General features: G+C 42.9%; 1 protein-coding gene across 2 annotated transcripts; it reads left to right on the plus strand.

Annotated features, from left to right (window-relative positions):
- The first annotated feature begins 824 nt into the window (after positions 1-824).
- rundc3a (RUN domain containing 3A) lies at positions 825-16106 on the plus strand. Of its 2 annotated transcripts, NM_001079443.1 has the most exon segments (11): positions 825-1177; positions 2592-2707; positions 2832-2965; positions 4927-5012; positions 5193-5282; positions 5493-5573; positions 5803-5968; positions 12258-12415; positions 14212-14349; positions 14953-15056; positions 15264-16102. In NM_001079443.1, coding segments are annotated over 11 exon segments (1323 nt in total). In that variant the 5' UTR covers positions 825-1070; the 3' UTR covers positions 15407-16102.
- The last annotated feature ends 5712 nt before the right edge of the window (positions 16107-21818 follow it).

Here is a 21818-nt window from a genome sequence, read left to right on the forward strand (position 1 = left end):
ATAACTCCTCCTATTACTCCATATAACCCTCTCTATAACTCTTCATATTGCTCCATATACCCCCTCCCTATAACTCCTTCTATTGCTCCATATAACCCTCCCTATAACTCCTCCTATTACTCCATATAACCCTCTCTATAACTCTTCATATTGCTCCATATACCCCCTCCCTATAACTCCTCCTATTGTTCCATATAACCCTCCCTATAACTCCTCCTATTGTTCCATATAACCCTCCCTATAACTCCTTCTATTGCTCCATATAACCCTCCCTATAACTCCTCCTATTGTTCCATATAACCCTCCCTATAACTCCTTCTATTGCTCCATATAACCCTCCCTATAACTCCTCCTATTGCTCCATATAACCCTCCCTATAACTCCTCCTATTGCTCCATATACCCCCTCCCTATAACTCCTTCTATTGCTCCATATATCCTCTCCCTATAATTCCTGCTATTGCTCCATATAACCCTGCCTATAACTCCTCCGATTGCTCCATATAACCCTCCCTATAACTGCTTCTATTGCTCCATATAACCCCTCCCTATAACTCCTCCTATTGCTCCATATTACCCTCCTTATAACTCCTCCTAAAGGACAACTGTATTAATTTCCTATTTTTTGCAAACGTACAGGGGAGGAGAGATAATGAAGCAGTAAAATAAGGAGAAGCTCCATATATGTTGATAGTATAAAGGCAGCTGAATAGGATATAAAGCCTCAGGGGTCCCCTTGACTTCACATCCTCTTTCCCTCCCTCCCTATCCGGAGCCGCTTCTCTCTCACTCCTCTCCCCCCGCCCCCCCAGCCGCTCGTTCCGGCCCTGTGACGTCACTTCTCCAGCTTCAGCACCAAGGACAGCAGCCTCTCCCCTGCGCTCCATCCTTCGGCCGCTCTATTCTCCCTGGGCCGCTCTCCTCACAAGAGGGGGACAGGCAGCCTGGAGGCCAGCGAGAGGAGGCGGGGAGGGGACCTGGGTGGAAGGGGAAAGCTGCAGCCCTGCTGGTGGTGGCGGAGGAGGAGTGGAGGGATCATTTGGGGAGGGGGGCCAGAATCCTGTGCTGTGGATGGAACCGAGCTTTATCCAGTCGGCCATGGCTCTGGGACTGCCATCTAAGAAGGCCTCCTCCAGGAACATTGCTGTGGAGAGAAAGAACCTACTGACTGTGTGCAGGTGGGACGGGGGTGTCTTGGCTTTACAAGGCATTGAGGGAATAATGGGGGCAACGAAAATCTGAAGGGGGTGAGAAGATATGGTTAAAAGATATGGTTTGTATGTAACATTGCAGGGTGGGTAGAGGAATAAATATGAGTTAAATGATTTAAAATAATTCAGCTCTGGCACCTATAGGGTCAATTTTATGTCAGGGCAGAAATCCATTTATTATGGGCTCCAATTCATTAGTATGGCCCTAACCTGAAAGGGGCCTTGGTGTCAGCAAAGCCTGCCTGCTATTGTGTCCAGTAATTGTATCCTAATCTTTATTATTTGGGCCCTTAACCCTTTATAGTGGCCAGGGCCCCCCCTTGTCTGACTCCAGTGGTTTGGCTATTGTTTGGCTCTCGGGAGACAGGGACAGACATGGGCAGAAGACAGCGGGTCAGGTGACCTAAGATAGCCATGCTGGTTAGGTGCCTTTGGGATTTCCTGTGAGTCAAACACATATACAGTGTCACCTCAGTACAGAACATGAACAGAAAGTAACAGAAACACAGCATTTGCATGTATTTGTTATAAAAGAGTTCCAATCAGCATCCTTCTGGCTGCTGTTGAACTACAACTCCCATCACCCCCTTGCTAGCCATCTTACACAATGCATGTGCAGTACATATAACATGCAAGGACAAATGTAACCTTTATCATGGATAGCCAACTAGTGACTTTCCAGTCATTGAACAAACTTTGGCATCCCACCTACAGTTATCTTTCACAGCCCAGCCCATGTACAATATATGCACATGTATATAAAACATGGTATTTTAGAGATGTTCATTGAGTATTTCTCTAGACTACAACTACAGTATCTACAGTATCTGCTGTCAGAGAGAACCAGAAATGTAGTTTTGCAACAGCTGGAGGTATACAGGTTGGACACCCCTGGTTATTCTTTCCTAAGCTGGAAAGGACTACAGAAAATGGCCTACTGATGAAAACAATTAGAACAGCGAAAAGGATGGGAATACATGCTTGGGTCATACATGTTTTAGCACATAATGGAAGGGTGTCTTTATGGCTTATTTTATGTCCACGCAGTCATCAAGAGAAGCAGAGAGCAGCACAAGCAACACAATGAATCATATCCCGTGACTTCACTTTCCCATTTCTCTTTTATCATCCATCTCCCTTAGCTAGAGCCAAGCTGTGCTGTTCTATTTCTGTGACCTAGCCTACATTCCTTGCCATCTCCTTTCCTGTACTGCCCAATGCTTTCTCAGACCTTCACTGCTCTTTCCTCAGCTTCTTGCTGACATTTTCATTTACCTTTTTACACTCCATTGTTCTGTCCTGTCTCATCTCCTGCTCCCATATATTCTTTTGTACCCCTCTCAGTGCTTACTCTCTCTTTTGTCCCCTTCTGCCTCCCCAGGTTCTCTGTGAAGACCCTGCTGGAGAAATACACAGCGGAGCCCATTGATGATTCGTCGGAGGAGTTTGTGAACTTTGCTGCTATTTTGGAGCACATCCTAAGCCATCGCTTCAAAGGTCATACAAAAAATATTAGTGGTCAATACCCCTATGGCAACCAAATGTCCAGGCCAAGCTATATAATTGAAACTTGCCCATTCCTCCCAATCTGACCGGTTTCTTTCTTTCTTTCTTGCTCCAGGTCATGTCAGCTGGTTTAGCACAGATGGCCAGAGAGGATTCTGGGATTATATTCGCATTGCCTGCAGCAAAGTCACAAACAACTGCATTAGCAGCATTGAAAATATGGAGAACATTAGCAGTGCCAGGGCAAAGGTCAGCTTTGGTGGGACAGCCTTGGGATGAGGCTTCAGGCAATTTTACTGGGTCACTTAGCATAGGATATATAGGATATTGAGGGGTTAAAGGGGAACTCCATCAAAACACAATTTGAGCTTTTTGAAGTAAACATAATTTCAGCAAATTTGCAGCATACATCAATTAAAAAATATGCAGCCTTTTCATTATTTTTAAAGTAAAAATATGGTTTGGAACAGTTCCCTAAGCTGGGCCCCCTGTTCCCCTGCTGGTCTGGCTGACTGCTATGAGACTCAAATAAAATGTAACAGTTGTCGACCTTCCTCCCAGCCTGCATCCTCCAAATCCCACAATCCCCTGCACACGTGATGTCAATAAGGAAAGGAACATCACAGTGCAATGCATTGTGGGTTATGTAGTTCCTGCATGCTGTCTGTAAGCTGTGGAGAAGTTAAAGGTGTCTGCCCATCCTTTCATGCCAAACTCACTGCAATCAAATAGGCTGACCCAGCGCTGGATTTCAAATCCAGGTGCCCCGAGGCCGCCCCCCCCCGCGCGCATGTGCAAATGCACGGACAATCTCGTATGCGCAACATATCTTCTCCCCCCCCTCCGTATGGCTCCGTATGGGAGCGAAGTGTCAAAATTTGTTTGTGGCGGGACGGCATGCCACCCCTAAATATGTGCCCCCTAGGCCCGGGCCTTTGTGGCCTCGCCACAAATCCAGGCCTGCGCTGACCAATATGGTAAGGGAATTGGCACCACTATAACCATTATGGGGGGGTTAAGGGATGGTATTAACTACTTCAGAAGTAAGGGTGGTCGTACCTCACTTTTTATTAAGGCTATACCTCACCTTTTATAACAGGGAAGATTTTAAAAATCTAAACAACAAATTGTTTTTTTAGATCACCTACAGTCACTTTGTGGGGTTTTTTTAAAGGGTTAATAAGGCTGACTACATTGTTTCAAGCCTGGAGGGGTCCGAAATGATGCTTTTTTGTATGTACTTGGGCTAATAAACACATTTTTGCTACTGAATTTTTTTGCTAGGAGAGAACAGAAAGGGATAAGCAAATGCTGCTTTCAATAGCAATTAAATTTGCAAATAACCTTTAACTAATTGAATATTTTTAATGAATGTATATAGCAAAGTTGCTTCAAATGACATTTCCTTTTTCATTATGCAAGAACAATTATAGGTGTAGTTCCCCTTTAAGGTGTAACATTGTTGCAAACAATTAAAATCTTACATCACCAGCACTCAGCTCTCTGGCTGAAGGGGTCACTGACCCTAATCTTTAGGCAGTGTCAGAATGGAAGATGAATAGGCAGTCATGCCATTCATAGTGCAAAGTGACTCACCAGAGTATTGTTATGATATATACAACTGATCTAAGAGGGGAGGGGCTGCAAGAAATCTGTAAGAGGGGCAGGACACAGTTCTAACGCTGCTTCTAGACCCATAAGCTTGTACCTATTGAGATGGCTTAGGTAGGATATAAGCCCTTCAAATTGCCCACTGTTACCTATTTATTTTTCTTTTGTGGCTGTATGTTTTATGATTTATCTTCCAGTCTGGCTGTTAACGTTTTAAGCCTAACAGCTGCACACTGCAGAATGTTGTTAATTAAAATTAATAAGAAATAAAGCACATGTGCAATTTTTTTAAAATAGCAGCGTCAGCAAAAGTGGCTACCCCTTAAACACATGAGGTGACAAATATGAAAGTGTATCCCCATAAACCTACCTGCAGTTTATAGTGTATAATGTTATAGTTCCCATTTATGGATTCTGCACATAAGTAAGGACTACTAAGTGCCCCCTATACTCCAGGGCTCCACAGCCCCACTTGTGGCCCCTATCTTTGTTTTACACCTTAGATTTTTATAGGGGGCCATACTACATTATAATAAGGAAAGGAAACCAGGCAAACTGTCTTCTTTCTTTAGTAAATGTGGTCCATACATGTGTTGCAGGGCCGGGCCTGGATACGTCTTGCTCTTATGGAGAAGCGGCTTTCAGAGTACATAGTGACAGCTTTAAGGGACACCAGGACCACCAGGTGAGAAGACAAATGCACCTTCTGCCTTGCATCCCTCCTTTCCCACTGCAACAGTTCATTCTACTCTATTTCATCTTTGTCTGCTGCTGGCACCACAACTCAACTCATCTTTTCTTGTGGCTTGTTCTTCTCTCACATTCATCTCTTGCTCACAATCTGTTGCTTCCTATCTTTCTACAGACGCTTCTATGATGATGGAGCCATCTTGCTAAGAGAGGAATCCTCTGTACTCACAGGAATGCTTATAGGTCTAAGTGCCATTGACTTTAGGTGAGGACTGCTATTCCCCAGTATTTGCATTATCATGCATCTCCATCCGTCTATCTGCCTGGTCTTATACACCTTTAGTAGAAAGGTCTATGGGTAACCATTTACCCAAATCACAGTTTTGGTGCAAGTCACAGAGAGAAATCTCCATATGTCTCATAGTTATATTGTTCCCTCTGGCTGCCACACTTATCTCTTTGTATTGTATTTCAGTTTTTGCCTGAAAGGGGAAGGCATCGATGGAAAGACCCCGGCAGTGATAGATTATACCCCTTACTTGAAGTTTACACAAAGGTAAGCTGAATGGTGGAGAATCCATTGAGAATCAGCATCCTCAAATATTTGGGTAGCAGGTGCCGCCTCTACTTCATTGACATAGACTTTTCTTCATAATATGTTTTTTTTCCTATGAGTTTCATCTGGCATACTTTAAGTAAGATGAATGGGGCAGTGTATGATAGGAATAGGTGTGGCTAGGATGTAGATGTGACTGGAATGCTTCATGCCCTGTCCTTTCCTCCAGTTATGATTACCTGAGTGAGGAAGACGACAGGGAGAGTGTGGGTGGCAGTAGCAGTGAGGACAGTTCCCCAGAACACCCCTATTTGCCTTTGCTCACTGACGAGGAGAGCTGGTACAGCAAGTGGCGCAAGATGGAGCAGAAATTCCGTATCGTCTATGCACAAAAGGTACGGGGAATTCATGCTTTACATGCATGAGCAGTTTGTTCCTATCATGTTACAACCCCCAGCATATCATTGTAGCTCAGCCTCACAATAGCAGATTTTTGTTCTGTCTCTGGAACCCTTCCTTGCTTGTAGCCCTTGAATAACATATGGAATATGATTTATACAAGGACATTTTCCCTTTCTATGAGATCATGTTTGGTTTTTTTTTCTAATAAAGGACAAGGAAAGCTTAAATAACTGGGAGAAGTAAAAAAAACTTAACTTTCTGCCTGGGGCCAGGCCTGGACTGAAAATCTGTGAATGCTGGCAAATGCCAGAGGGGAGGGGGGCTGTTTGGGACTCTGTGTACTTGAAATTCCAGGGCCTATTTTAAATCCTAATACATGTCTGCCTGGTGCTAGTGCTTCTCTTCTATAAAAATGACCTGCTTCAGGTACTTCACTGGGGAGCACAGCAGAACAAATTCTTTCATTTCTTAGAGATTCATAGCAAGTTCCAGGGTACTGTGCATGCACCCACCCCACAAGCCAACACAAGGCTTTCCTGGAAAAGGGGGAAAAAGTTTGTTATTGTAAACCCTATAGCCAAGTACACCACCTTTGGCATTGGCTTCCAGTTTACTTGGTACTAGCCTGTTGGTCCAACTATTGAGGAACCCAGGAATTACTGCCACTTCAGGGCTTGGATTAAAGTGCATTGTTTATTTGAACAGTCCAGATTGGTACAAGTTGTTTCTGATCAACTTATGGGAAACCAATGGGTTGATTTTATACAACAGCACATATATAAGGAGGAAAGTACAAACAAATTATCAAAGCCATACCTGCATGGAATACCCTATAACATAATACCCAATGGCCCTGGTATTTCACATAAACCAAAATCCAGGCAGCCACCAACAGGCCCAATTTAAAGCACAGGTCTGTGGCAGCTTAGAGCAGCCCCTTTGGCACCGGTCAGAAAACTCATGTTTCCAGTCTAGTACTGAAATCTACTACTACTGAAAATAACTTTGTTCGAGTTCCTGCTGTTGGGTTATAGAAAGATGCTAGAGCTTTCCTCACTGACGTGATCTCCTTATTAGTTCATTAAGAATCTGATCACCCTATTGTATTGATTGTTGGTGTTACTGCGGCCTGGTGTATTTCCAAGTTGGCTATTGGCCCTATACCGAGCCCATGTTTTGGCTGATAAACGCTAGTGCAATAGCAACTGAGATTGATTGTCCAAGTTGCTGGAAAGATGTGAGCCCATTCTCCTTCCAAGGATCATGCAGTTCGGCTGCACCGTATAAAATTTTAATGAATATTGGTCTTAAGATGATCAAGGCAACAGTTATACTATTCCTAGTCAGACAGTTGAATATCTTTCACAGAATCAGTGTCTTGCAGTGGGTGACATTGTACTGAAAATTGCAAGGATTTGGTTAAATCTGAATCTGGCAAAAATTGCCTTGAACTCTGCATTATGTGTGCCATTAAAGGGGCCGTTCACCTTTAAGTTAACTTTTAGTATGTTATTGAGCGGCCTATTACTAGCAGCTTTGCAATTGGTCTTCATTATTTATTTTTTTTATGGTTTTTGAATTATTTGCCTTCCTCTTCTAACTTTTTCCAGCTTTCAAATGGGGGTCACTGACTCCGGCAGCCAAAAACCATTGAGCAATGGTAAGGCTACAATTCCACAATGTAAGGCTACAATTTTCTTGCTGTTGTTACTTTTTATTACTTATCTTTCTATTCAGGCCCTTTCTTATTCATATTCCCATTTGGTTGTTAGGGTAAATAAGTCCCTAGCAACCAGATAGCTGCTGAAATAACAAAATGCAGAGCTTTGGAACAAAAAGCTAAATAATTAAAAACCCATAAAATAACCAAAATAAAGCATTTTAGACCATTTGATCATATGATATTAGAATTAGAATATAAATGTCTACATGATAATTTAACGGTGAACTAGCCCTTTAAGTCATGGGCCTAACAACACATTGAGGATTGTAACAAAGATGCACAGACGCATTACTATGGTCACAGATTCTGTCGGTACTTAGATTTTAGACTAGAAACCATGGTTGTCCTGTATAGTGAGTATGGGTCAAGACTAGTTTGGTCTGCGGGCAATGGGACATATCTAGGTGCCTGATTATACCTGAATCTTCATTGTTTTTCATTGTTTCTGAGTCCAGTGGCATAATCATAGGGGGAACAGAATCTATGGCTGGGGGTGGGTGGGGTCGTGGGTTAGGGGAGGTGAGGCCCAGTAATAAGTACCTGGTGGGGTAAGCAGAGGGTTTGCAGGTCCTGACCTAGGTAAAGGACAGATATATTTCTTTGCATGGGAAGATTGATTGCTCCATTACCCTCCATAGGGGGTCCAACCATAAGCCAAAAGATATTACATAGTTACATAGTTACATAGTTACATAGGGTTGAAAAAAGACCATTGTCCATCAAGTTCAACCCATCCGAGTAAACCCAGCACACAACCTATACTAACCAATCTATACACTCACATACATAAACTATATATATACAACCAGTAATACTAACTGTAGATATTAGTATCACAATAGCCTTGGATATTCTGCTTGTTCAAAAACTCATCCAGGCCCCTCTTAAAGGCATTAACAGAGTCTGCCATTACCACATCACTAGGAAGGGCATTCCACAGCCTCACTGCCCTCACCGTGAAAAACCACCTACGCTGCTTCAAATGGAAGCTCTGTTCCTCTAATCTATAGGGGTGACCTCTGGTGCGCTGATTGTTTTTATGGGAAAAAAGAACATCCCCCAACTGCCTATAATCCCCTCTAATGTACTTGTACAGAGTAATCATGTCCCCTCGCAAGCGCCTCTTTTCCAGAGAAAACAACCCCAACCTCGACAGTCTAACCTCATAGCTTAAATCTTCCATCCCCTTTACCAGTTTAGTTGCACGTCTCTGCACTCTCTCCAGCTCATTAATATCCTTCTTAAGGACTGGAGCCCAAAACTGCACTGCATACTCAAGGTGAGGCCTTACCAGGGACCTATAAAGCGGCAAAAATATGTTCTCATCCCTTGAGTCAATGCCCTTTTTTATACAAGACAGCACTTTATTTGCTGTAGTAGCCACAGAATGACACTGCCTGGAATTAGACAACTTGTGATCTACAAAAACCCCTAGATCCTTCTCCATTAAGGATGCCCCCAACACACTACCATTCAGTAGATAGTTTGCGTTTATATTATTCCTACCAAAGTGCATAACTTTGCACTTGTCAACATTGAACCTCATTTTCCAGTTTGCTGCCCAGTTTTCCAATTTTGTCAAATCGCTCTGCAAAGCGGCAGCATCCTGCATGGAACTTATAGTTTTGCACAATTTAGTGTCATCAGCAAAAATAGAAACAGTACTCTCTATGCCCACCTCCAGGTCATTAATAAACAAGTTAAAAAGCAAAGGACCAAGGACTGACCCCTGCGGTACTCCACTAACCACACTGGCCCAATTAGAAAATGTTCCATTTACCACCACTCTTTGTACTCTATCCTTCAGCCAGTTTTCTATCCAATTACAAATATTATGTTCTAGGCCAATATTCCTCAATTTGATCATTAACCTTCTGTGAGGTACTGTATCAAACGCTTTAGCAAAATCTAAGTAGATGACATCAACTGCCATTCCAGCATCAAGGTTCCTGCTCACCTCCTCATAAAAGGCAACTAAATTAGTCTGGCAAGATCTGTTACGCATAAAACCATGCTGGCACAAACTAATAGTATTGTGAACTGCAATGTATTCAACTATCCTATCCCTTATTACCCCTTCCAGAAGCTTTCCTACTACTGATGTCAGACTAACAGGCCTATAGTTTTCAGGCTGAGAACGAGATCCCTTTTTAAATAACGGCACCACATTAGCAATCCGCCAGTCTCTCGGCACCATGCCAAACCTCAACGAATCCTGAAAAATTATGTGAAGAGGCTTGGCAATCACAGCGCTCAGCTCATTTAATACCCTGGGATGAATCCCATCCGGTCCTGGACCTTTGTTTACCTTTACATGTTCAAGTCTCTTTTGAATTTCCTCCTGAGTGACCCATGCGCCAGTAGCTAAATTACTAGCACTGGGTATATTAAAAGGGAAGCCTTCATTATCTGGCTCCTCAGATGTATAGACAGATGAAAAATAAGAGTTCAAAATTTCAGCTTTTTCCCCGTTCTCATCAACCAACGTACCCCCCCGTGATAATAAAGTTCCCACCCCTTCTTGCTTCATTTTTTTACTATTCACATAATTAAAAAATAATTTTGGATTCTTTTTACTCCTAGCTGCAATATCCCTTTCCATCTCTATTTTAGCTTGCCTGATAGCTTTTTTGCATGCTTTATTTGCTTCCTTGTACCTGATGAAAGTTTCCGCTGTCCCAGCTAACTTGAATGCTTTAAAAGCACGTTTTTTATTACCAACCTCGACCTTAACTCTTTTATTCAGCCATAAGGGTTTTGCTTTGCGATGCCTCTCCTTGCTTACAAGGGGAATATACTGTTGTGTATACCTGCAAAGCAATGTTTTAAAGATGTTCCATTTTCCTTCTGTGTCTAACCCCATGAAAAGCCTTTCCCAGTTGACACATTGCAGAGATGCCCTTAAACTGGCAAAGTCTGCACGTCTAAAATTGAGCGTTTTAGTTACTCCCTTATAGAGCTGTCTCTGTAGCATTATCTCAAAGGAGACCATGTTGTGATCACTGTTCCCCAAATGCTCACCCACACAAATGTTAGAGATAAGTTCAGTATTATTAGATATTACCAGGTCCAAAATAGACTCATTCCAAGTAGGTTCTTGAACCACCTGAAATAAAAAGTTTTCATTTAGCATATTTACAAACCTACTAGCTTTTTCTGACTTAGCCACCCCATTACTCCAGTCAATGATTGAGAGTTGTAGTGAAATAAGGACTGAAGTTGGAAACTTATAAAAGCTTCTGCTTTTTACAGATCAATGGGCTCCACCAAACCTGTTTTTGTTTTTTAACACCCCGTGACTACTATAGACAGTCCTGCCTCCATACTGCATTCTGCTGATCAATTTCTGGCTGATTTACAAGCATAATTGCACCAGTGCTGTTGACGGTAGCAACCAATCAGCCTTGAAAAGGCTACTGAAAATGAGAAAATGAAAGCAATGATCTGGCTGGTTGCTATGAGTGCACTGATGCAGTTTAGCACTTGTGTTCATAAATGAGCACTTGCAGCCGTATTCTCCTGTCGTGCCTTTAAAGGAAAACTATACCACAAAACAATATAGATCTCTATAAAAATATATATCGCATAAACAAGTTCATATGTAAAACCCTGCTTCATCTAAATAAACTGTTTTCATAAAAATATACTTTTTTAATAGTACGTGCTACTGGGTACTCCTAAATAGAGAATTGCCATTTTAAGAATTAAGGGCCGTCTCCTGGGATCATAGGATTCACAGTGCACACAAACAAGCCAAGGCATTCATACATGCTAGGCCCCATCAGCCAATTAATGGACAGAGTTATGTCTTTTGCTTCCCCACTAGTTCCTGTTACAGTTAGAGCTGCATTATTTCTGGTCATGTGATCTCTGAGGGAGCACACAGCCATCACTAAATGGCGGCTCAAGGGAAAGGATTTAAAATTACAATATTTACTGATATATATTCCAGTTTTGTGACATTTTTTAATAGGTCACTTAACATAATATAAACTATCTGTTGGTTTTGTATTCATTCTGGGGGTATAGTTTTCCTTTTTTACTCTTGAGTGTAAAAAAGTCTTATCAAGCCATACAAGCATGAAACAAAATCTTTGGGGATGTCAAATAAGGACTGTTATTGTCCATTTGGTAGCCCCATGTGGACTGTGCTTGGGGTAAAACTGTCTCTCTGTGCTTCCAAAACTTGCCCCCAAGCCAGAATTTAAAAATGAGCTCCTACATTGAGGCCACTGGGAACAACATCAAAGGGGGTGGTGAGTAACATGTTGCTCATGAGGCACTGGTTGGGGATCACTGCTTTAAAGGATATAACCAGAAGCAGCATGAAACCAGATGTAGGTATTACATTTAGCTCATGGGAATGTGGGGCTTATACCTGTACCTCTGGACCTTGTGTACCTCTTACATAGTTACATAGGGTTGGAAAAAGACCAGAATCCATCAAGTTTAACCCTTCCAAGTAAATCCAGCACACACAAACCTATAATGTTACTGATAATGATCATCATTCTGAGCTGTCACTGTTTTGACTTTCACTAATCACTTTTCCCTCTCAGGGTTACCTGGAGGAACTGGTCCGTCTGCGGGAAACTCAGCTGAAAAACCTGGAAGCTGAAAACAAGCGCCTGACCCAGAGGATCAGTGAGCAGGCGGAGCAGAGTTTGCAGGAAAAGCATCAGCTTGAGGGAGTCATTCTGGAGCTACAAGAACAGCTGTGAGCATGGGGGACCAGCTAGGCACAGCACACCCACCCATTAAATAGCACCCCCTATCCATAATGACACCCGACCATCAGCCAAGAACCCACCTATCAACACTACATGCACCCAGCTATCTTGCAATACACAGTATACCCAACCACCTGCCACCTAGCCAGCCAGATACCAATTGCCCACTGTACATCTAACACACAGCCAGATACCAACCCTGGCCCAAAAATAAATATATTGCCCTAAAAACCAGACCTGTTAGCCATTAACATAAGCCCAGAATAAACTTTCCTCATAGTTACATAAAGGGCAAGTAGATCCAAATATAATGCATAGTTCCATTACAAAAATGCGAATAATGCGTTAATTAAATATTTTTCAATTATTCTAAAGATATTTCTACAATTGAAAGGGGAATTAGTGTCTGTATTGTTTAAGCTACCTCACCTCCTCCCATCGATGTTCTTGGAGGAGAGTGTAGCATGTCACAGGAGCAGATAGCAAAAGATAGCGGAATATGAGTAGGCAAAAGAGGTACTTGCCTATCGCCCTCCCATGTGGGAGCCCTAGGCAGGCTCAAAAGGCCTAGTAGCAAAGGGTCAACAGATACTGCTTTCAATAGCAATTAAGTGTATTCATTTGGAATCTTCCTTCCCAAAATGCATTACTATGGTGCAGAGTTTACTATTTGACTTGTGCTCTGTGCTAATTGTGGCCACACACTGAGAGGGTTGGTTAATTTAGACTCTTGTGTGTAGGCTTAAAACAAGACCAATTTCTGTCTTAAAAGCAGATCCACCCAGACATGTGAAAATATAGCCTATAACTGTGTCAGGAAATAGAAGTAGTCACCAGCCAAATGGGTTCCATGGCTCTGGCTGATCTAGTTGCTGGCTGTTGTAAAGAATAGATCTGGACGGTACTGACTAATTTGGCCCCCTATGTTTTGCCAAAGTGGCTCCTAAACCTCTTATAGGCCATTAAACCATGTCTTGGCAGATAAAACCTTTCTTAACTGGACTGCATTTTATAAAGTGGAAGTAGATACAGAGGTATTAAAATCTTTGAGAATAGGCTTGGGGTTTTGTTTCCACTCCGTGTGCCACTTATCAGGAGAACCTTGTTGAGGATAATTTCCATAGGTCTTGTGCATGTATCTGTGTTTTGGAATTCTCATTACATTCAATACACTTAAAGCATTTCTGTGGCGCATTGGTCCATGTACACCATGTCATGCAGCCACAGGTGTTCAAAGGATTCATGACATGATTTAGCTAGTCAACCTTAAAATAACATCTCTAGCCATACTGGTGGAGTTTCAGGAAGTCAGACTAAGATGCAGGAAGTTGTAGGGTTTATAAGGGCAGCAAGGAATTTATATCACCTGTCCAGCTTTTTTGATATTGTTTAACTGATCCATAAAAGATGATATGGACATCTTCCTATCTATAGAACATAACTATATGACCCCATGTAAGAGCCACTTACTCCCCAACACACAAACCATAAAGCAATATGATTGGTCTTAATAACTATAGATACAAGCACCCCAAATTTAATAAGGACCTCCACCTCAGCGACTGCCAAACAGCCCTTATCACTATTCACTTAATTGCAGCATTTACATAGGAACACAAACCACAGTGCTATCCACCTATGAGACACACAACTACCATTCACAAAAATGCCCTGGGGCCTCAGCAGGATATGACCATCATGCACTGGGGTGCTTGATGTTTGACTGTAGACAGCCTCTACTGAGTGTGTTTCATAATGGAGTGCTCTTTCCCTGTGATTCCAGCACTGGCCTTCTCCCTTCTGAAACTGCCCCAATCAAACAGTTCACCCCGAGCCTTGGGGCCCCTCTCGTAAACCAGTGGCCCTCGCTGAGCACTCTTAATGATAATGAGGCACCTGTTAACCCATCGCTGTACAGGAGGTAAGATGCACAACCTCACAAACAGACATGAATAAAAGTTAACCTTTGTAGTGGGGTAGCTTGGCACAGTATTGCATCAATCACATTGTGGTGTTTCCATCAGTCTTTAAGTACCAAACCCCTTCAACCCACCCCCCATGGATCATCCTGTTAATGCTTACACAAGGGTTGCTCTTGTATAGAATAGAAAAACAAGCACAATTAAGAAATTTTTGTAGCTATGCGTTTGGTTTTCTCAGTGACAATCTAGCAGGCTACTAGTCTGGCCAACGGAAGGTACTGCAACACCATAGCAGAAAGCTCCTCAGGTGATTCCTTCCCTTCCCTCCTTCAGAGCTGTGATAACTGCAGTAGAACTAATCACTGACAAAATGGAACATACACAACTTTTTAATATAAAAGCAACTTGGTGTTAAGCATGACTAATGCATTAATGAGCAAAATGTTGCTTTGTTACAACTACCATGTCAAGCTGCTAACTGTACCTTCTTCTGTAACCCATGCCAAAGAGCATTCCATCGCCTCACATATTCCATCCTTACACCGCCTTCTGTTGACTGCTCTCGGTTGCTAGTGTGCTGATTCTGAGTTTTGTTCCCACAGGCACAGCTTCTTGAGCACGGAACACCTCTCTGCCGAGCTTAGCCTGAGCTCGGAATCCCAGAGGTTGGATGGAAAACAAGACGGGGAGCCCTGGGGGCCTATTGGTAAGAGAGATGGTTGTGTGGTATGACATAGAGTGAAGTGAGACAGGCCAATATACAGCTTTAAAAATTGCAAGGAATTGGTACTGGGTACTTTGCATTATAAGTTCTTGGCAGTTTGGTAGACCAGACAGATAGCTGGTGGACATGATGTGCTTTGTGGGAATAAAATAGCAAGATACCATGATTAATACATATCTTTCATGGCAGGAAAGGACCCAACACCCTCCATGTTGGGCCTTTGTGGTTCTTTGGCCTCTATTCCCAGCTGTAAATCTCTGCCAAGTCTAAAATCCAACGAATGCCTTGTTAGCAACAGCAGCGAGACCAGCCCAACTGGGAGCCCAAGCTGAGTTTATTAGCCCATTACACCTTTTTTGCCTCAACTGAAGGAGCCCAGCTTTCCTAACCCTCAATAAAATTGGAATTGGGCTCTAACAAGGAAATCCAAAATCAATGCATCGCCTACAAGACATGGAGAAGTTCACCCAGCACAACCACAATCCATTACATGCCAACAAGGGTAGAAGGACTTTAGATCCCAGAATCCCACATGATTCTCTGTTAGAAGTGTTGCTAAGAGCCTCAGCTGAAACCATTACACACTGCACACAAAATTCATTAAAGGAGGACCAGAACCACTGAAAGACCATTGAGTGTGGCCTAGTAACTATGGAATGAAATCTTTCACTCAAGGCGTTGGTTTTCTCTGCTGACCATGATCAGCCTACAGTACAAAGTTCCAATGAAGTTCTCCCACCAAATCAGCACATCTGTCAAGGTTGTGCCCTTGGCAAGCGCACACATAAGGTAAAATTAAAAGGTTCCAGTGATCTAGATCCAAGATCTAGAACTTGCAATGCTCATCTCTAGTCTCTATCACATAACATGGCATTGACCTTTAGTTCAGATCTCCATTCAATATCTCTTTGGACAGTGACCCTCATTATCATTAATCCTGCTGGTGGGACCTTGGACCACCCCAGTATGAAACCATAATGTGTTGTGTATCTTATTGTCACTGGAATAAACTCTGGTTGTCATGAAAACTGCCTTCGGAAGATGCCTCTTCACTTTACCCGTTCTTATTAAATGCTAAACAGGGTCAGTTGATTTGGTTGTGTACATGGGGATGGGTAGAGCAGTTATTTGTTTACATTGTATTACAAGAAGGGGAAGTGGCATTTAAGTGGAAGATAAACTCTACGTTTATTTTGGGTATCTGTTCCCCTTAGGCTAAGTCACACTGGTTCAGTTTTTCCACCAGCAAAACACCCCAAACCACCTTGTGCTGTCTGCCACCTAATGGAATCTCCCTGATGCTACTGGTACAGGCTGCTTTTGTTCATGTGATATTTGCCTTAGGGCTACGGTACAGACAGGCTGTAGCAGTGATCAAATCACCAGAGATCACTTTACAATGACAACAGTAAGTTCCATGGACAATGCATGGAAATATGGCCATAATAATTAAGTATTAATTAATTCTAGCATTAACCACAGGGTGTCATGACTTCTTCTGTTGTAGTTGTTGAACTATGATGCCCATCACCCTTAGAAAGAGCTATAGGAAATTTGGCTGCCTTTGAAATTCTATACAAAGGATACTTCTGTACTCTGATCCAGTAATTGTGTTTTATTCTGCATGTATATCTGTACCCATGTTCAATTCTAATGGACTCTCACCACTCTCGCAGTGAATTTAATTCTGGTGGTGCCCTAGGCATCGGACCTAGACACGGCCCTATAGCTATGTATGTGATGTCAATCTCATGCTGCGTGTTATGCCACGCATTGTTTCACACGCACCTATGGCAGGCACGTGGCATGAAGTGCACCATACGCCTGACGTCACACAGCCCAACATCACATGCACCTATGGCGTACCTGTGTGGTCACGGAAAGAGGTCAGTGACGATTTCCTGTGGTCGGGGTCCCTGCAGGGGGGCCTTCGGAAAGTGTAGCCTAGGGCCCTTATAACTCATTATCCGCCACTGTGTGGCAGGACAGTGATGCCGCAGTGTCGGACTGGCCCACCAGGATACCAGGAAAACTCCCGGTGGGCCCAGGTGTTAGTGGGCCCTTATACTTCTAACTATTTAGCCTATTTCATGGTCATTCCCTGTTTCTGTATAGGAACAAGAAAGCTTGATAGGTAGGAGAGGAGGAATTAAAGTTTTGAGAGTGGGCCCATGGTCCAGGGTTTTCTGGTGGGCCCCTGCCATTCCAGTCCGACACTGGCCGCAGAAGACCATATAAAACTTTAACAGCGCAGTGTTAATGAGCTTTTACAGGATTACAGAGATTGCAACCCTTATTTTCATGTGCTTTATAGGAGTCTGTTGGTTGACCTTGTAATAGTGTTTCTGGGTTTCTGGGGATAGCACAGCACCATCTGTTGGTGGGCTGTAAGGTTGCAACCTCCATTGTTATATGTTTCTTTCTGGTGCTTCTTGTATTGTTTAGCAAGGCTCTCCACTGGTGGGCCTATGACTTGCCTTCATATTGCATTGTTTTAAGCAACAGGTTCATTTTCCATTTTATTTTGCACCGACAGTGTTTGGCTATATGACAGCTCTGCCAAAGTTCCAATAGCAATGAATAGAGGGCCACAAGAGATGCTGCAGCCCTGCCCGGATTCAAAATAGGCCCAAACAGCCCCCCACCAGCCCAATAAATAGTGAGCTAGTCTGGGTGTGTCTAATGATTCGCCTCCAATCCCATTGTTGCTTAAGAGTTCCGCCCGCCTTCCGCAGCACAGCTGTAAAGCTGTTAGTCTTCCTGGGAAGGTAGATCCCCAGCAGCCTTGGCACTGACAGGACATTTGCGTGTCAGTTATGTTGCTAGAAAGAGGGTAATATGCTCATTAATGCTTTGATTCAGAAAGCAGAGGAAGGAACAGGGATAATATTTGGAACACACACAACCCTGTGCAGCTAAAAGGGCAGTTAAAAAGAATTCTTCACAAATGTAATTTATTTTTGCACCAAGGTTGCACAATTATCTTTATCTAGGAAAAGCTATCTCACTTAGGAGTCAATATTGTGCCTTGTATTGGAAGGGACAAGTGCAAGAGAGCAAGGCATAGTAAATCCTGCTGCATTCCCCCCGCAAACAAAAAACTTCTTTAGAGCTCTTCATTCTTTAAATCAGGCTTGCTGGCCCCTACCAGTACCCTCTTCACACACCACCCACCAATACATTGCATTCTTTATTGCTTATCATTCTTAAAGTTTATCAGGATTCTTTATTTTCATTTCCCTGTGCTCAGCTGACATTTTCCCATCACATGTACCCAGCAAACCCACCTGCCCATCCCCTGCCATCCCTAGAGCAATGTAGGAAATTTAGGATCTGATAATCAAAAGAAATGGATATAGAAAGAATAAGCCAGACAGGATCAATGAAATACTTATCTATTTGAGGGAAGTTAAACCTGCTGTTGCAATTACAGTTGCAATGGGCTGGGGGTTTCTCCCAGGTGCCAATGTGACCAGTTGGCAAATGCTTGGGTCCCCCCACCCCTGTCATATTGCGTTGTTTTAAGCAACAGGGTAATTTTTCCTTTTTCACAGATGGTGTTTGGTTGTATGGCAGCTCTAGCCAAGTTCCAATAGCAATAAATACAATAATGACAAAGTGGCGTAGTGGCAGGTCTTTTTTGGACAGGGCTTGCTTGGAGTGGGCGAGGCTCAAACAGGTTTTGATTGTGGCCATTGGGAAAGATGAGGGCAAGTCTTGGGCAGATCATTGGCGTCACTTTGCATACACTGCCAATGATCTTTCATTGGGCATCATAGCTTTGGATGGCATGGCTCTTTACCCAGACAACCCAGGTCACAGGTGGGCAGAGGCTTATTTTGGTCCAGTGCTGCTCACATTACATCACACGCCCCTATGGCCAGGGTCGGACTGAGGGTGTGTGGGCCCACCAGGGTTGCCACCCCCGGGGGCCCCAAACACCCCCACAGGGGCCCCCACCATTATGCCCCGTAAATCCCCTGAGTGCGCAAAAGTAGGCGAGAGGGAAGGCAACTGGGATCAGGTCTGGGCCGGGGGCCCACGGGGTTTCTTTCCCGGTGTCCTGCCCGCCCAGTCCAACCCTGCCTATGGCATACTACTAAGGTAACACACACCGATGTTGCGTAAATGACATCATGATGCCCTAGACATCGGATCTAAACACGCCCCTATGGCATGCATGTGATGGCACGTGCATGATGCGCATTGCACCACAAGCATGCCAAGTGTTATGCCACATGCACGATGCACATTACACCATGCACATGCTGTGTGTTACGTAACAAGCACCTACGGCGCACATGCCCTGTTTGGCTGTATGGCAGTTGCAGTAATAAATGCTGAGGTGATTTTTGGAAATGTCATCAAGATTAGTAAATTTAGGAACACTTTGCGGATTGGTAGTTTGGAGTAGAAAGAAACACAAACCCATTTTAGATTTGGGGAAATGTGGCTTTCTGGGGTAAGTGTACTTTTTTTTGGAGCTTCACCCCACTTAAAATGCCGTAAAAGTGTTGCTTTGCAATGGCTGAAATGGCAGGAATGATATATCTTGGGGCCCCATCATGCCAAATAATTACATAAGCCATGCACGCTGGGCATCAAACTGTTCAGTGGATCCATGGCATTCATATTTAGGGTGTTTCATTCTGGCATCTTATAATACATAGGAGGCAAAATGCTGCAAAATGGAAGCTTGGAGGTGATTTTTGGAAATGTCATCAAAATCGCCAATTTTGAGAAAGCTTTGCGGTTTGGTCATTTGGAGAAGAAAGAGAAGTGCCATTTTTGATTCATGGGGGTATGCAATTTCCGAAAATATAAGGCTTTCTGGGGTGAGTGTACTTTTTTTGGAGCTTTGCCCCACATAAAATGCTGTTATGGGGCCTAGTTATGCTCCCAGGCTCAGTGGACATTCACCTCAGATACAGAGGCAGCCAAAGGGGAAGCCACACCTCCTTGCTAAACACTATATGAGTTTGCAAGGGGTGTGATCAACCAAAATAACCAATAGGTATAAGTGCATAACTATAAACTGATACATGGGTCTTTGCCCAGTAACAGCAGAAATCAGGAAGTGGTAGGGTTTAAAGCCATAGGGGCAGATTATAAAATCATAACAGTCCCAGAAGTAGGCACTCTTGACAATAGTAGTCTGTAAATGCCTGGGTGCAGTCCTCAAATTTCACCGGATAGACATTTGGACAAACGGACCACTTCTCAAAGGTCTTATGAAGAATAAATGTATTTTATTGAAATATACAAGATTAACGTTTTGGCTGTTGCACTAGCCTTTTTTTTTTTTTTAAACTGACAATTTTTATTAGTTTTATTGCACTAGCCTTTTTTCAAAGTTACAAATCAAACAAACAGCCATCCCTAAGTAATAATTGTGGCGGGAAACACAGAAATGTGACGTGGGGTCAAGACTTACAACATGCGTGACTACACAAGGTAAGTATCAACAAAAAAGGCAACTTAAAAAATAAAAAATAATCATAATAATAAAAGAACATATCACAACAACACCACCCCTTCACCAATATATCACCTGAGTAATAAATATATATATATTAGAACTGCGTATCATTCCTATGTCTTTTATGTCTTTGCCTTCAACACTGCCTCATTGATCCACTCACAGTACTGTTAAGTTTATATGTACAGGTATAGGACCCATTATCCAGAATGCTTGGGACCAAGGCTATTCTGGATAAGGGGTCTTTCTGTAATTTGGATCTCCATATCTTAAGTCTACTAAAAAATCAATAAAACATTAATTAAACTTAGTAGGATGGTTTTGCATCCAAAAAGGATTAATTATTTCTTAGTTGGGATCAATTACAAGGTACTGTTTTATTACTACAGAGAAAAAGCAAATCAATGGTAAATGGAAACCAAAAAATTTCAATAGGTGAAATCTGATTGGCTGTGGGTGGCTCCGCCCACTTTTTGAAACCTAAAACTGCAGTTCCCTAGTGACCAACTGTGAAGAGTTTGGGGACCCTGGTGTTAATACTGTGAGAATGGGAGCAGCTTAAATTTCCCCCAAAAGTCAATAGGTAAAATCTTATTGGCTCTTGGTGGCTCCGCCCACTTTTTTTTAACCATGACCCGCACTTACGTGGTGCCTACCTCTGCAGTTTGAGGACCCTGACGTTATTACTGTGAGAATGGCAGCAGGTTGAATTTCCGCCATTGAAAGTCAAAAGGTAAAATCTGATTGGCTGTTCCTACCTCCGCCCACTTTTGGGCATCCAACAAATATCATATTTTCATTCAGGTTGATCCCATCACTATGTGATTCAAGTTTGGTAAGTGTAGCCTTAAAGCTCTAAGACTGGCAGCAGTTTATACATGGACCTCTGAGTATCATTTGTGTATTATAAAGGATAATGTACCCCCTACTGTAAATTATAAGGATATTGGAATCACTGAGGGGTTCTGTGCCCATATAAAAGCACAAGGCTGCAGGCTGAGTTATACAGGGAACTCTGAGTATCACTCATGTATTATAAGGGATAATGTACCCCCTACTGTAAATGATAAGGATATTAGCAGTCACTGGGGGGTTCTGTGACCATATAAAGGCACAAGGCTGCAGGCTGAGTTATAAAGGGAACTCTGAGTATCACTCATGTATTATAAGGGATAATGTACCCCCTACTGTAAATGATAAGGATATTAGAAGTCACTGAGGGGCTCTGTGACCATACAAAGGCACAAGGCTGCAGGCTGAGTTAT

This window comes from Xenopus tropicalis, chromosome 10, assembly GCF_000004195.4.
Source record: "Xenopus tropicalis strain Nigerian chromosome 10, UCB_Xtro_10.0, whole genome shotgun sequence".
NCBI lineage: Eukaryota > Metazoa > Chordata > Amphibia > Anura > Pipidae > Xenopus > Xenopus tropicalis.

Bases quoted from the DNA above. Each gene is read 5' to 3' on its own strand.
- rundc3a (XM_012952587.2), top strand. From the start codon at position 1,071: ATGGAACCGAGCTTTATCCAGTCGGCCATGGCTCTGGGACTGCCATCT. The intron at 2,966-4,926 runs GTCAGCTTTGGT...CATGTGTTGCAG, and splicing joins TTAGCAGTGCCAGGGCAAAG to GGCCGGGCCTGGATACGTCT. The intron at 5,283-5,492 runs GTGAGGACTGCT...ATTGTATTTCAG, and splicing joins CTAAGTGCCATTGACTTTAG to TTTTTGCCTGAAAGGGGAAG.